The 17,918-nt window shown below is 39.9% G+C and overlaps 1 protein-coding gene across 1 annotated transcript; it reads left to right on the top strand.

The window, feature by feature from the left end:
• Window positions 1-1,915: 1,915 nt before the first annotated feature.
• LOC110867040 (glutathione S-transferase T3-like) lies at window positions 1,916-2,780 on the top strand. Its single transcript, XM_022116185.1, has 2 exons — window positions 1,916-2,117; window positions 2,200-2,780. Exons 1-2 carry the CDS (start codon window positions 1,916-1,918, stop codon window positions 2,778-2,780), a joined length of 783 nt encoding a protein of 260 aa, XP_021971877.1.
• Window positions 2,781-17,918: the final 15,138 nt, after the last annotated feature.

The raw sequence follows: 17,918 nt of genomic DNA, 5'->3' as shown, positions 1-17,918 counted from the left end.
TTCTGAGAAAAGGTTTTTGTGCTAGTATTATTGAACATAAAAAGGTTCATTCAGATGTTCCAGTTGCTTATATTATTATTTCTTTTGCGAAGGAAGTGTGTATTAACCGATGAAAGGAACTTGGTAAGCTAGACATGTTTGTCGCCTGAATGAAGGGGGTGTGTTAAAAGTTCTTTTTTAATCTATCATTCAGGTTATAACATGATCTTATGTGTGATAAAATGGATTTTATTAACACGTATAGTATATGAATGATGGGGTTGAAAAACATGTTCAAACATATGAATGAAGGGGGGATGTTAAAAGAAGAGAATTAATATTCTCATTCATATGTTTATGTCTATTTGTTGGACTTTATAATAAACTGTTATACATATAATGGATTGGGCCTGATCAGTGTTATATTGAGATTGGGTTTTGTATGGGCTGGACTTGTTTTGTTTGTTCAGCCGGTTGCAACTGGATTGGGACAAATATGAGATAAATATGAGCAGCTGTTATGTTTGTGAGGGTTTGAATTGTAACTTCTCAGGGGGTCCGATCATATATGCTGATTCTTGAGGGTTTAAAGTGTAACTTAGATTTTGCAGGATTATAAAAGCATCACTTGGTCAGATAAGGTTCAAGAAGCTTCAGTTATCATCCCCAAATTCTCTTCTCTGTTCGTTCAAGATAAGATCAGTTGCAGTATGATATGGTGCAGATTCATTATGAATCTTGTTCAGATGGTGGTTCCCTGATTCTCACAGTTGATTCTCGATCTGGTTCTTTCTGCATCTTGTGAGAATTTTAGGGTTAATTATTTGGTATTATTGAAAGTTGTGTAGTCTCTCGGTTGTGTGTTTTGAGAGAATCTCTTGATTTTGATAATCATCAGTGGATGATTATCCTGTTGTTGTTTGTTCTTGTATTGTTTCGTCTCTCATATGTTAAGAGAGAGAGTTTCTGAGTATGATGATCATCAGAGAGGGATGATCATCACTTGTATTTCTGTATTTTTGTATTAGATCTTACATAAGTAAGATCTAGGGTTTGGGGGGTGTTTTTCCGGTTTGGGTAAATAATAAAATTTTGTCACCGGTTTTGACGCTTCTTTGTTGTTTTGTATTGTTGTTCGTTTCTGTATTCGATTCTGCATACCATTTTTACAGACAATCTTCAAAATTACATAACAAAACAATGAAATAGACTATAACCAATATGTATTGTATTTAATCTACTGATATATTTGTTTTGTCCACCTACCAACTTTTTATAAAGATAAATATTTTGCTAATTATTTAATTAAAGAAGACGTTAAATGTCTCATACACACCAACCGTTATCCACAAATATGAATATGAAAATAACAAACAATTAGAGGGTATGAGGCCGGCTGAGGCCCGGCGCCGGTCTCCCACACCGCCCCCTCGGGCTCGGCTAGGCTATTTCGGCTCCCACAAGACGGAGAGGACGGGCCACTTTTCAAATTTTGAACCGTTAAACAACGGCTATATTTTAAAAAAAAAACTTTTTTAACTTTAAATAAATACCCTCATCTCATCCATTTTTATACCATTTTCTCCCATTCTCATCTAATTTTATAAAAAAACACTCCATCTTTTTTATACAATCATGAATCCATTCAACCCAAACAACCCCAACCCGAACAATCCCAACCCGAACAATCCCAACCCGAACCAACCTAACTTTTTTTCGACTCCCGCTTACACTCCGGCTATGGATCCTTCATGAGTGTCTCCGCAATTTACGTTTTGGGGTTTCCAACAACCACCAAACGCCTTCAAACAAATGTCCCAAGTTCAACAAATGCAACAATACCAAGCACTCCAACAAATCATGCAACGCAACTCGTTTGAACAATTCCAATCGCAACCGCCAACTTCCGAACCGCAACCCCCGGTTCAACTTGACGATGATGATGAAGAAGTCGTCCCCGAATCGCCACCTCAGGAGCTCAAGCGCAAAAAAAAACAAGGGGAAGGGGAAGGCGGTTGAAACCGTACCCGCAACCGCGCCAAAAAGCGATTCGAGAGCAAAGGCGAGACCTTGGTCGAAAGTAGAGGACGAGGCGCTAGCAATAGTGTTTGTTAAGTCCTCAACTTGCCCGGTTGTCGGTATGAACCAAAGTTTATTTTTTCAATTTAAATTTAAAAAGATTTATTTATTTTTTTACTAATGCATTTTTTTTAAATTTAGGGAACAACCGAACGGGTAGTAGTTTTTGGAAGGCGAAAACGGAAAGATTTAACCGGCTTATGGAGCAAGGCCCGGCGCGTGATGTCGAATCCGTCTCGTGCAAGTGGCGTAAAATGAACAAGACCATCAATACCTTTAGCGGGTATTATAACCAAATTTACATTAATCCTCCTAGTGGGAGTAACGACGAGGACATACTTAACCTTGCTTTGGCTAAGTGGGACTCTAAAAATTCAACGACTTTCCCGCACATCCGAGCATGGAACATTTTAAAGAAAGAAAACAAATGGAAGCCGGTTCCAAATGAGGTCGCAACCGCCAAACAGAGTAAAACTTCCGAGTCCGGAAGTTATAGTGCGGGAGGCTCCACCGCTCGTTGTCAAATCGACATAAACGACGACCCGGAATATGACGAGGATGTGATGCCCGTTCACGAGTCGGAACGTCCCATCGGAAGGGACAAAGAAAAAAAGAGGCGGCCCCGAAAAGGGGGCGGCTCGAGCGGTGGGGGCGGCTTCGAAAATGGACGAGTTTATAACCGAATTCCGTTCGTTCAAAGAGCTCGCGGCCGAAAAATATAGTCACAAGTAAACCGTGTCGGCCGACTATGCTCGAGCAGAGGATTTTAGGATTATGGGGCTGTTTGTTTTTTTGAAGAAGAGCTTCCTGACCTCTTATGTCTGCGCCGCGCAGACCACGCGCAGACCTTTGGGTCTGAAGACTGTTTGTTTTCTTGAAGACCTTTCATTAAAAAAGGTCTGTGCGTCCTCTTCTTGAGGCAGATGTGGACTGATGTCTTCAAGCCTCTTCTCATTCTTCTTTTTGCCCAGCTACAACAAACACAATTACCCCCCAAAGAAACCCTAGCTCCTTCTCCATCTCCTCCCTTCTCCCCTCCACAGCCATCGCTGCCCTCCTCCTCCCCTGCTACGCCGCCCGGAATAATGCCAATCACCCAGTCTAACTGGTTTTGAACCAAACTCAATTTAATTTTTTACTCAATCCACATGTTTGCACCTCTGGAAAACATAATGTAAAATTCCTTTGCCCGAATTCAAGAAAGAAATTACCAGCATTCAAATAGGATCGATGGTTACTGATCGAGACTCAATATTAAGTAAACTGGAGCATATTGTTTTGCATCTTTCTTTTGCTCAGTCAGCTTCTACATGCATCTTTCTTTTACTCAGTCAAATTCGCTATTTTGGCCCCTTATTTTTATTCCGAAACATTTCAAATCCTCAGAGATAGTGTTTTAGTTTGATGGCTACGATTAGGGTTTTTGTTAGGTTAATTTAACTAGTTCTGTGACGGAGAAAGAGGGGTTTTTTTGTGAGGATTAAATTAAACCACATGGGTGAGATGTTATGGTTGGTGTTAATTAACCATGATATGTGACTGTTAAACTTGAGGAAATTGGGTCATTATGCACATGATGAGCAAGTAGCACCGGTGAAATTTTGTAGTTGAATATAAAAAATCAGTTTATTTATATTTTAGTTTATTTCAGCAGCTTGCAGAAATTAAAAAACAAACAGTCTTCTTCTTGCAGACTGCAGAGGTTTGGTCCACCTCTTCAGTTACAGATGTTTGCAGATGTGGTCCGCAGACCGCAGACGTTTTACTTCTGAAAAAACAAACAGCACCTATGAGATTGGATCTCGACTCGGTTCCGGAGGATGAACGCGAGGTTTATCGAAGGATGAAAGAGGAGATTAAGACAAAATGGACGTTGTAGGTTGTTTACTTTTTTAATAGTATCGTTATTTTTTTTTCGTTTTTACGTTTACCGTTTCTAGGATTAGTAATTTTAATTTTTAGGAAATGTAATTTTTTTTTATGTTATGAAATGAATTTAATTATGTTGTTTTTTTTTTAATTTTTATGATGTTTTTTATTAAGTTAACAAAAAAAAGTTAGAAAATTATAAAAGAGTTAAATGCTATTTTAGTCCCTATGGTTTGGACCATTTTGGCACTTTAGTCCAAAGGTTTCATTTTTAACCTGTGGGTCCAAAAAGGTTTCACAGTTGCCATTTTAGTCAACTAGGTTAACTTCATCCATTTTTTCTGTTAACGAGAAGGCCAATTCGGTCATTTTATATGGCTGAATTTCCCTTTTAGTTAAGGGAATTACATACAAAATGACCAAATTGGCCTTCTCGTTAACAGAAAAAATGGATGAAGTTAACCAAGTGGACTAAAATGGCAACTATGAAACCTTTTTGGATCCACAGGTTAAAAATGAAACCTTTGGACTAAACTGGCAAAATGGCCTAAACCACATGGACTAAAATGACATTTAACTCATTATAAAATATTTAGGTGGGGTAGGCTCATCCTCCATCCCCCCCCCCCTCAAAATGCAAGGAGGCCCATCCTCATGGGGATGAGCCTCCCCATACCCTCTAGTCTTTGACTAACGGGCGAGGGGAGGGGGTGTAACACCCGTTTAATTACTACTTGAATTTAATAAAAATTCATACGATTTATATAAAAAGTGTCTACATTAAACATAGTTACCAAAATAAAGTTCTAAGTAATCAAAAACTAGTCAACTACCGACTAGTTAAAACATTCATGACATGTTTAGCAAGTTGTTTACATTCAAGAGAAATGAAAAACATTGTTTAACAAAGTTAGGAAATCGCGGAAGCTTCTAATGTTGTGTTCGGTTCTTCAAAACTTGCTTGACCGCCATCCATAAGACCCCCATTGTCACCTAAGGTCAAAACCACTAAAATTGTTAGCTTTGACATTGATATAGTATATATAAACAAGTTCTGACATCGAATCATGAAAAATAAAATAAATTTTCAAAATCGATCCTGTTGCGTGTCGCGCCAGGTACCATGCATTTCTTCGCGTGTCGCGACAGCTCCCGCATGTCGCGCCGGATCTAAGTGATCCTGTCGCGTGGCGCGGGGGAGTCGGTTTTCCAGCAGATGCAGGTTTGTGACCTGCATTTGCTGCCAGCTTTGGAAATTCAGATTTTTAACTTCGTTTGGCCAAAACTTTTGACTCGTAAGTCCGTTTTAAGTGATTCTTTTTCCTATACGTCTGTAAATTCATTACCGACGTGCCTATTAAAATTATCATACCGAAAATTTGATTTACGGACCGAACGACTAAATGTCACTATGCATTTATTCGACCCACTCTAACTTTACCCATTTTACTACCATTTCACTAGTAAGCCTATGGCGCCTTATGCCCATCATCCAGGGCTTAGCATCACCTGCATTTCCTTACCAATCCCATGGTTTAATGCTCTTGTGATTGTTATCGCCATTTCTAACTAATTAAAACACTAATACTACAATTTACACTATTATTCGACTCGTTGGCTCATCTTGTGGAAATCCTCCAATATGATGACTACCAAACGGTTCCTTATCAATTCTAACCCTATTAATTCAAGTAACGATCATGGTCACCAAAATCAACATAACTTCTATTCTACAATGCGACTATGCATAGTTTAACAACAATTAATTTAATGTAACGGGTCAAGTTACATACCTTCAATGCACGCCCTTCAAACGCAAGTCGCCACCGCTTGTCCACTCGATGCACCGGTATCTTTTCCTATATAGTTCAATCACAATACGTTTAGAACTCCTTTTCAATCATAGGTCGCATAATTTGCTTAAACATCACAATCATGCATTTTAACTTTAAATTTCAGTTTCAAGCCTTCTTTGAGGCATTTATACAAACACTTTAAGAAAATTTTACATGATTATATAGCAAGTCCCTAACTTATCATTTAGCCCGAATTTACATCAATCAAGCTTTCACATATAAAATTTAACATTCATATTTCAGTAATTTCTTTCCATGACCCATATTACACCAGAATAATGCTCAAAACCCTAGTGTTTATCTATTCTTCAGCAAAACCCATGAATCACCTTCAATGTGTTCATGAAATTTCCAGAATTTAGACTTGATTTCACATGTTGTTGTCTAGGTTTTACTCCTAGATACTATATCATCCCTATCTTAACCAAATAACAAACATGCATCATCAAATTTCAGATTTCCCAAATTCATGAGAATTTCAAGTAGGGAATTTTCATCAAATTTTACATACCATATAACCCCCTTGCAATGAGGATCACTAATCTCAACTCGGATTTCGTTTTGGATCAGATTTGGACCTTCAATTTAGGTGTTTTGTGGAATTTAGGGTTTTGACAAGCTTGGTCCCCCTCTGCTTTGGTTGATCTCCAGCACCCTCACAAGGGGTGTTTGTGTTTTAATAAAGTGTTTTTATTAAAACTAGTTTCAAGTTAAACACTTTTGGTCCATCTAGTTTCTTTTAGTTTATTTTTATGTCTTTAACTACACATAAGTCATCATCTAACTAGGTTAGTGTCATTCCTAGTTAGTTTATTTTACTAATTTATTTGCAATCTAATTGCAGATTTAAGAATTTATATTTTCGGGATGTTACAGGGGGAGAGACTCAAGTTTTTTTTAATGGGATCTCAGTATTCGGAATTTTCAAAACCAAACGTTAGAATTTTGGGTTGCTCACCATTCGGGTCCGATAGAGGAAAGGAACATGACCAAATACAATATCATAATAAAGATATATGAGCACTACTCATTTGAAAACGCACAATAAAAATACGATGATATTCGAAGTGGAAAAAAACGTTACAAATCTAACTTTTTGTATAAAAACTATACGCCTTACCTACATGAATACCCAACCTATCTTTTTTTTTTTCTCCACGCATGATATCATTCGGGTTTCGACCACAAATGCATTTTTTATCGCTTTCTTTTAAAAAAGTAATAAACCAAGCAAAATACGTTATCCATTGTTACACTATACTCTAATCAATATGAAAGTACCAATTAGGACTATATTGTCTTAAGCTACCTTCAATATCACATTTTGGAGAAATATGGCCTTCTGGTTGACATGGACCTTTACTCAAATATGTCCGTCTAATTTCATCTCTTTAGTTTATATGATAAGATAAACTTGGTTTCCGTTTGGAGGGATCCCATGAAAGGTCTACAAATCAATTTCTTAGGAGTAGTATTTGAAGAACATGGGGACTCAAACTTTTGTTAATGATCCTTGCATAATTAACTCTAAAATTCAAGTTTTAACCCAAAATTTGTTGCAAATTTCAAATCCAAATTCATAGCACACAAAATCAAATCTAAGATTCAACTTCTGTACAAGATTTCAAGGCGGGTTATAAAACTAAAAAAATAAGTGTGTACAAATTTATAAATTGCATTGTTTAGAGTGTTGAAATACCAAGGGAATAAAAATAAAAATTAAATCGTCAGTGTACTTATCAAATTGTTTTAGTTATATTGCAAGACGTTTGACCAAGATTGATAGTGAAGAACGGCCATAACATGCAATGTGCACATGGGATCATGCATGTCAAACACACTTGTTATTCCTTTCATTTTAGTGTTGTATTTTTTTTTTTAAATATTTGTTAAATCCACTCGTGTAAATTCAGTAACGCCACCATTGATTAATCTATTAGATAAACAGGTAGGGTTTGACCAAGTAGTTAATTAGTTTAGTTCCCTTTATTATTGCCTAAATTAGCTACTCATGGTGAAAGTTATCATCTGAGATGGAGGATATGTGCAGGGCCCTTGAGAAATTCGTGTATCCTGTTTGAACTCGAAAAATTGTGCCTTTAGGTCTTAACGTAATTGGGTATTAGGCGATCTAAACCTATTGACAATGAGCTAATAACTAATCTAAATCAGAAAAATAGTTTTGTAAGGGGCCTATGTTGGTGTTTATATGGGTATACCCTATTAATTTACTTTTTTTACATATAAATATCGGATTTTTTTTAAATAACGTACCCTTCGAAATATTGGTCTCTGGCCGGTGTTCCTCCCCGCCCACCCCTCAGGGCCGTCCATGGATATGTGACTGAATTAATTTTCTTTCCTTTTCTAAATCGTAAGGATATTAAAAGGCTGAATTAATTTTCTTTCCTTTTTTAAACCAAAAACCACTAAAAAATAAGGTTATGTGGAGTTAACGGGATTAGACCATTTCCTTAGGTAAGTTAAAGTAAAATGAGGAAAAATGGGTGATGTCTCACCTATGTGGAGTTGAGGAAAGTTAACCTATACTGGGAATTCTTCTTTGATATCACTCATAATTCCTAGAAACTCTCGAGTCCTGCTAGTAGAGGTCTCACCGTCTCAGGTTTGAATCTAATTTGTTCAACGCAAACTGCGTCTTAACTGAATTCATTGGTTAGTAAGGTATTGATGGGTGACACTGTCATCAGTTAACTTGTAGCAGGCCCTCGAAAGGAATAAAATTTCCTAGTAACGAAGTTTTTACCAAAAGTCAATTAAGCATATTACATGATGGCTGTTGCAACGAGGTTGGAAAATATATGTTTGAGCTCATGATTAGATAAAAATTAAGAACTTAAAAAGAGAGGTTTTCGATAAAACATATATAAATTGTCAAGACAAGAGAACAAGGAATTATAAACAACACAAGTATAGGAGTGTAAAATGTAAAAGGTTTAAAACATGGTGAACATCATGGCTAGGGGCAGACTTTATGTATCTTGGTAGGTGGGCGAGCATACCCTTTGAAAAAAAAGTGTTAATGTATTTTTTAAGCAAAAAACCCGATCGTATCACTTAAAAGTATGGTTGAACCCCTCATCCGCATTCCCAACAAATAATTCCTAGGTCTGCCAGTGATCGCGTTATGTGTTTGGTACGTAGGGATAGCCTTTGGTCAAAACACCCACCAAGAAAGTTGAAATTGAAGTCCTATGGACTTGTTGAATCGGGTTTACAAAGGGATAGCCTTTGGGCTTTCTTAGTTGGATTCGTGGACTAAGATGATTCAATTTAACTCTAGTTGGGGCTTATAAACTCGAGTGAGTTACTCGAACTCAGCTTGAAAATTTATATATACTGGTTAATATTAAAGCAAAATTACCTCGAGTCGAATTTGTTTGTAATTTTAACAAATAATTTTATTCAGTCAGATGAATACCCTTGTTTAGTTGTTTATAATAATGATACACCTAAGCTACTACTTATTAGTTAGCTAAGGAATATAAAAAAAATGTTATTTGCAAAGTTAAAGTTTTTGCGTATTTGTAATTTCTAAACATTACTAAATCACACCAAATTATCATTTTACTTGGGATTGAAACCAAGACCTACCATTAAGAGATAAAAGTCTCTACCAATTTACCAAGTAAGCTAGCCTACATTAGCATTTTATAGTAACTTTTTTTTTTTGAAAAGTAAACTTCTATAAAACACTCCTTCGACCTAAACGGGCAAAAGGACAACATACAAAAGACGTCTCCGACCCAAACAGGCAAAAGGACAACAGACAAAAGACGTCTCCGACCCAAACGGGCAAAAGGCCATAAAATTATAACATGTACATAGGATATTTACACTTTCTACCCAACGGATAAACTTAAAAGAAGACCTATTTCTCAACCACCAGAACCTCTAGATTTGATCTCCCCTAAAATGCCTTACGGACTTTGGTTAATGTTTTGAAAAACCATCTCATTTCTACCTCTTTCCAAATGCACCAACATGTAATTATAATTAGACCTTGAACAATCTTCTTAGCCTTCTTTCCCAATTGCAAAAAGACGTGCGCTTCCATGATATTCGAAGGCGAAGAGGGGCTGGATATTTCACCAAGCACTGAAACCCATCCAAATTCTATTCTAAAACATACATGTCGTAAACAAATGGTCCACCGATTCCTCATGTTCCTCACAAAAAGGGCATAAAATTGACGGAACATTCACATTTCTTCCTCTTAGGTTCTTCATAAGTCTATCCATGTTCGCTCTCCAAACTAAAATGTTGCATTTTAGGGGAACCCATTTACACCATTGAAACTACGGCAACTGGCTCGCCCCCTATCATCTTCCATCATTTTTTTACCAATTTGACCGAGAAGAATGTACCCGTATCATCGCCCAACCACTTCCATTAATCTTTTTCGTTATTTAGAACAACCATCTCCAGAAGATCTTTGCATTCCTCCCATTCCTTTTCCTCAATATCCGACTCCAGCCCTCTAATCCAGTTCCTGTTGATACCTACATTCTTCAAATTCGAGGTTAACCTGTCTGCCACCCTACACGATTTAACCGACTCTAGACAAAACATGTGAGGCCACTTGAGCATTAAAGATTGGTTGCCCACCCAAAGGTCACATCCGACCCGAACATACAACCCGAAACATAGCAATAGGAAAAAAAATTGGTCCCATGACTTTCCGGCCATCCGGAACTTTTGGTCAAGCTCCGCCACTGATACACGTTATCGATATAACCCGCTCACAACTTGTCAACATGTTTGACTCGCTTAAAAATGGGTTAACGGGTCATGTTTGGGTTAACCCAGATATATCTGTGTGCGGTTTAGGATTGAGATCTTTAACACGAATAATAACATCAGTCTTCGGATCGTATATTTAACCTAATACAATTGACAAATATAAAGTTGATCCCACCAATGGGGTAGTGGTCCATTGATAAAGGCAAAATCTTTAAATACTTTGGGAGGGGAGGTCTTGGTTCAAGTCCGACTTACGAATATGGAAATAAAAAGAAATTTGCCTTAAAAAAAATAAAGCTGATCCCAGTTGTTAAAAGAAAGTACGTTTTGCTTCGAAGAAAGAACTACTTGAAGAAAGAAGTAAGCAACAATATCATATTTCAAGAAAACATTAGACATGCCTCCAAAGTGTTGGTCATTTTTTATTTATGGTTGAACTTCTATATATACAAGTGTAGTACCCAATAATGTGACAACTCGAATTTCCAAGATTCGATTTCATATGTATTACACGATCATGTATTGACTAGTTGTTTATTTGCACATTTGGTTGCCATGAAATTATATACGTTTTGATTGTTTGACTGTACATAGTTGTTTGTTTGTTACATTGTGAAACTTGTAAATGTGTAAACTAGTTAGTGTGAAACACATTACATCACACAAACAACCTTCGAAGGATGTCCAACCTTCGAAGGATGTCCACGAAACATGGCTCAAGGATCGAAGGATCACGAAACATATCCTTCGATCCGAAAGATCAACTTTCGGCTTGAAGGGTCTCGAAACATATCCTTCGGGCCAAGAAGAGATCCTTCGACATCTTTCGGCCCAGTCTTCTAATGGGCTCGGCCCACTCCTGTAATATGTTTATATACGGTGAATGGCATGCAAAGTCGGAGTTTTTCTAAAAACCCTAGAACACCTTTACTTGTGACGGCAACCACAAATTTACGGAGACTACTTGCTGATCAATTCTTTTGCTTTCTATCCCGGTTAGTGTCTAAAGTATATGATTTCATGATTTATCAATCACATGTCAATATGTTGTTTGTATGTTAACCGGTTATGTATAATGATTGTATATGGATGTTAATCGGATTTGTATGCTAATCGGATCTGTTGTGAACTATGTTTAATGATACTGTTTGGTGAATCGGATGTGATTGTGGATCGGATGTGATTTTATGCAATCCGAAATTGTTATCGTTCATGAAATCGGAACACACATGATTGAGTATTATTATCGTTCATACGGTTAAATTAGGGTTCATAAGGTTTTAATATGAAACTGACTGTTTGATCGATTTTAGGTAACCAATTACTTGAAAGTTGTGTTAATTGATAATCGGATAAACTTGGAAAACTTGAATAAAATGTAACTGTTATTTATCGAAGGATAACCAATATGCCGAAAGATACTTGTTATCCGAAACATGGTTGCTGTGAACCGAAAGATGCCTATCCTTCGAACCATAGTAACTTTGACCGAAAGATAGTTTGGACCGAAAGATAGCTTTGACCGAAAGATGACATTGGTCCGAAACATAACATTCGGTCCGAAGGATAATTGTGATAACTGTTGTCGAAAGATAATAGTTGGATTCGAAAGATACTAGGGATTTATGAACCTACTTTGAAAGATGGAATTATATGCTTGATTTATTTGGCATGCCATGCTTGATGAACGTTAACGTTTGTATACGTGCAATAATACGTGTTGTGCCGATATGCAAACTGACTGCTATGTGAACATTAAATTGCATGCGTATCATTGCGAACATGAACTGATTTGTTATACGTGCATACAATAGGACGTGATTAAATTCTTGTGAGTGCATAACCTAGCATACCGAGCAAACCAAGGTGAGTTCACACTCTTACCAAGGCATGGGATTCCCGGGGTGTTGGGAATGGGATTGAAAGGTTGATTAGATACACTATTGACACTATGACTAGACTACCACATTACTATCCTCGGATGTGAAGGATACTTATACTGATCACTATCCTCGGTTGTGAAGGATACCTATAGTTACGAGTAGTCTAGTGGTTATACAACGTGGAACACCACCACCAATAACGTGGAACACCACCACCAATAACGTGGAACACCACCACCAATAACGTGGAACACCACCACCAATAACGTGGAACACCACCACCAATAACGTGGAACACCACCACCAATAACGTGGAACACCACCACCAATAGAACATACAATCGGCCCAGTAGAGCCACCTGTTACAAATGAACTTACTATTATGCATTTACTTTCTGTGAACTCGCTCAACTAGTTTGTTGATCATTCTGTTACATGCCTTGCAGATCGTTAGGTACTTGGAGCTTGCACACGGAGGAGCTGGTCGTTGTGGGGCTTGGATCTTGATCATCTTATTGAACACTTTTGATATTTGATACTTATTTGCTATGGGTTTTGATATTTGATACTTATGTGCTTACACTCTTCTGTCATCGCACTATTCGCGAACCTTTCTCACTTATGTTGCCTTTGATGTGAAGATCAATGGCCGCACGAATTACCATGATTCAAGCCCAGCTAGAGGCTCTCGTTGCTGCGGCAGTTGCAGCTGCACAAGCAGGTAGTATACCCTGCAGTATAGACACTAGGATCTTTAGATCCTACATTAATTCTCGTACTTAACTTTGCCCTATTCGTACACAATAGGTCAACCCGCTCAGCAACAACCTGGGTGCACATTCAAGAATTTCATGGATTGTCGTCCTAGCTCGTTCAGTGGCACGGAGGGAGCAGTTGGACTCCTCCACTGGTTTGAAAAGCTCGAGTCGGTTTTCGAAATGTGTGAATGCCCTGAGGCTCGCAGGGTGAAGTTCGCCACTGGCACACTTGAAGGGATTGCGCTCACTTGGTGGAACGCACAAGTGCAGATCTTAGGGTTGGCAGCTGCTAACGCCACACCCTGGAATGATTTTAAAGAACTGATCAAGAGGGAATACTGCACTAGAGAAGACATTCACAAGTTGGAGGACGAGTTGTATAACTTGAAAATGGTTGGTTCGGAAATCGAAGCTTACACCAAGAGATCGAATGAGTTGGCTGTGTTATGTCCAACTATGGTGGACCCTCCATACAAGCGTATTGAGTTGTATCTCAAAGGTTTGGCACCAGAAATACAGAGCCACGTTACCTCGGCTAACCTCAACAACATCCAGGAAATCCAGCGTCTCGCTCATCGCATCACCGATCAGGCAGTGGATCAGAACAAACTGCCAAAGCGTATTAGTGCTACTGCTACCACTACTGCTTCTACTACACTTGCTACTCCCAGTGAAAGTAAGAGAAAATGGGATGGGGATTCTAGCAAGGGATCAGCTTCAGTGCAGTCGCAAGCTCAACAGCGAAAGACAGACAGTTACCAGAGTCCAAGTCAGCACTCCTCAGGCAGCCATAGACAGGGAGGGTATCGAGGAAACCTTCCAAAGTGTAACACCTGCAACAAACATCACAGTGGCCAGTGTAATAAGGTCCGTTGTCAAAGATGCCTCAAGATGGGTCATGAGGCCAAAGATTGTAGAAGCGCTCGACCTGCAAACCAGAATCAGCAGCAACCTCAAGCACAGCAGAATCAACAGCAGGGTAACAAAGGGTGTTTTCATTGCGGTGCAGAGGGTCACTTCAAAAGACAATGCCCTCAGTTGAACAGAAACCAGAACAACAATCACAACAACAATCAGGGCAACGGGAATAATAACAACAACAACGGGGGAAACAACAACAACAACGACAATGAAGCTCGTGGTCGTGCTTTTGTGTTGGGTCGAGGAGATGCAGTGAATGATCCCAATGTGGTTATGGGTAAGTTTCTTCTCGACGATATTTATGTTACTGTCTTATTTGATTCGGGTGCTGATACAAGCTATATGTCATTGAAAATGAGTAAATTATTAAAACGTACACCAACACCTCTAGACACCAAACACGTCGTAGAACTAGCCAATGGTAAAAGTGTAGAAGCCGCACAGGTAGTCAAGGGTTGTAGTATTGTTCTAGCGGGTCAGACTTTCTCGATTGATCTCATACCCATAGTTTTGGGTAGTTTCGACGTCGTCATCGGTATGGATTGGTTATCCCAACATCACGCGGAGATCTTATGCAAGGAAAAAGTTATTCGTATTCCTCGCTCCAGTCAAGAACCTCTCGAAGTACAAGGTGACAAGAGTGGTGCTGTGGTTGGCATCATCTCTTTCTTAAAGGCGCAGAAATGTTTACGAAAGGGACATACTGCCATTCTGGCACTTGTCACTGACGCGTCAGCAAAAGAAAAGAAGCTGGAGGATATACCAGTTGTGCGTGATTTTCCTCAAGTGTTTCCTGAAGATTTACCTGGTTTACCTCCTCATCGTCAAGTCGAGTTTCAGATTGAGTTAGCTCCTGGAGCAGCACCAATAGCCCGCGCACCGTATCGTTTAGCTCCAACCGAACTGGAAGAACTGTCGAAGCAGCTACAAGAGCTCTTGGAAAAGGGCTTTATTCGTCCAAGCTCTTCGCCTTGGGGAGCTCCAGTGTTATTTGTAAAGAAGAAGGACGGTACGTTCAGGATGTGCATCGACTACCGCGAACTCAATAAGGTGACGGTGAAGAACCGTTATCCTCTTCCGCGCATAGATGACCTATTCGACCAGTTGCAAGGGTCGTGTTACTATTCCAAGATTGATTTAAGGTCAGGGTATCATCAGCTGAGAGTCCGGGATGAGGACGTCTCCAAAACCGCTTTCAGAACTCGCTACGGTCATTACGAGTTTCTTGTCATGCCATTCGGGCTTACGAACGCGCCTGCAGTCTTCATGGATCTTATGAACAGGGTGTGCAAACCGTATCTTGATAAGTTTGTTATCGTCTTCATCGACGACATTTTGATCTACTCCAAGAGTCAGGAGGAGCACGAGTAGCACTTACGCCTTATCTTGGAACTTCTTCGAAAAGAGCAACTGTACGCAAAGTTTTCAAAATGCGACTTCTGGCTTCGTGAAGTCCACTTCTTAGGCCATGTGGTGAACAAGGATGGGATTCATGTTGATCCATCCAAGGTTGATTCGATCAGAAACTGGCCAGCACCGCGTACACCGACAGAAATACGCCAATTCTTGGGTTTGGCGGGTTACTACAGGCGATTTATTAAAGACTTCTCCAAGATCGCGCAACCACTTACTATGTTAACACAGAAAGGTGTCGTTTACAGATGGGGTAGTACGCAAGAGACCGCTTTTCAGTACTTAAAGGATAGGCTTTGCAGCGCACCTATTCTCTCATTGCCAGAGGGCACGGATGACTTCGTGGTTTATTGTGACGCATCGATACAGGGGCTTGGTTGCGTATTGATGCAGCGGGATAAAGTTATTGCATACGCCTCTCGGCAACTCAAGGTTCATGAACGGAATTATACGACGCACGATTTAGAGCTGGGAGCTGTTGTTTTCGCGCTTAAGATATGGCGACACTACCTGTACGGTACCAGGTGCACGATTTACACCGATCACAGGAGTCTCGAGCATATTCTTAAGCAAAAGGATTTGAATATGCGTCAACGGAGATGGGTTGAACTTCTGAACGACTACGAATGCGCCATCAAGTATCATCCAGGCAAGGCCAATGTTGTGGCTGATGCCCTCAGTCGGAAAGACACTCTACCTAAGCGCGTGCGAGCGCTACAGCTTACTATTCAGTCCAGTCTTCCTGCACAGATACGAACTGCTCAGTTAGAAGCACTGAAACCCGAAAACGTCAAAGCTGAAGCCTTACGCGGTTCAAGGCAACGCATGGAACAAAAGGAAGACGGCGCCTACTATGTAACGGGGCGTATTTGGGTCCCACTTTATGGCGGTTTACGCGAACTTGTAATGGATGAAGCTCACAAGTCTCGCTATTCGGTACATCCAGGGTCGGATAAAATGTACCACGACATCAGCACTACTTACTGGTGGCCTAGTATGAAAGCCCACATCGCCACCTATGTTGGAAAATGCTTAACCTGTGCGAGAGTCAAGGTTGAATATCAGAAACCAGCTGGTCTACTTCAGCAGCCCAAGATACCGCAGTGGAAATGGGAAGAAATTTCCATGGATTTCGTTACGGGCTTACCTAGATCCCAGCGTGGGAATGACACTATTTGGGTGATCGTTGATCGACTCACAAAGTCTGCTCACTTCTTGGCTATCAAAGAAACGGATAAGTTTTCTACCTTAGCAGACATTTACTTGAAAGAAGTTGTTTCGAGGCACGGAGTGCCAACCTCTATCATTTCGGATCGCGATGCACGATTCACGTCAGAGCTTTGGCAAGCGATGCACAAATCCTTCGGCTCACGGTTAGACATGAGCACAGCATATCATCCTCAGACGGATGGGCAGTCTGAGCGAACTATCCAAACTCTAGAAGACATGCTTCGAGCGTGTGTCATCGATTTCGGCAACGGCTGGGAAAAACACCTCCCTTTAGTGGAGTTTTCATACAATAACAGTTACCACACCAGCATTCAAGCCGCTCCATTTGAGGCATTGTACGGACGTAAATGCCGGTCACCTCTCTGTTGGGCAGAGGTGGGGGATAGTCAAATTACGGGTCCAGAGATTGTTGTGGACGCCACAGAAAAGATAGCACAGATACGTCAACGCATGGCGGCAGCACGCGACCGTCAGAAAGCCTACGCGGACAAGCGTAGAAAGCCATTGGAATTTGAGGTCGGGGACCGGGTTTTATTGAAAGTTTCACCCTGGAAGGGTGTGGTTCGATTTGGTAAACGAGGCAAACTGAATCCGCGGTACGTCGGACCATTCGAAATCTTAGAAAAGATTGGCAAAGTAGCCTACAGATTAAACCTACCAGCTGAACTCGGTGCAGTTCACAATGTATTTCACGTGTCGAATCTGAAGAAATGCCTATCAGATGAGACCCTTATAGTTCCTTTTAAGGAACTCACTATCGACGAGCGGTTGCAGTTCGTCGAGGAACCAGTTGAAATCACGGACCGGGATGTTAAGGTCCTCAAACACAAGAGAATCCCTCTTGTTCGAGTTCGTTGGAACTCCCAGCGTGGCCCAGAGTATACCTGGGAACGCGAAGATCAGATGAAAGAAAAGTACCCCCAGTTATTCGAAACCAATGCATCCACTTCTGAGGCTGAAGCTACTACTACTGAATTTCGGGACGAAATTCCAAATCAACGGGGGGATGATGTGACACCCCAGGAAAACCAGTGAATGATGTAACTTACCTAGCTTCCTCAGTGAGTGCGTACCAAATTTCGGGACGAAATTTCTTTCAAGTTGGGGATAATGTGACAACTCGAATTTCCAAGATTCGATTTCATATGTATTACACGATCATGTAT

Source organism: Helianthus annuus, chromosome 7 (assembly GCF_002127325.2).
Source record: "Helianthus annuus cultivar XRQ/B chromosome 7, HanXRQr2.0-SUNRISE, whole genome shotgun sequence".
In the NCBI taxonomy this organism is placed as follows: Eukaryota; Viridiplantae; Streptophyta; class Magnoliopsida; order Asterales; family Asteraceae; genus Helianthus; species Helianthus annuus.
The sequence above is the reverse complement of the archived record's forward strand: the minus strand, read 5'-3'. Positions and strand labels throughout refer to the sequence as shown.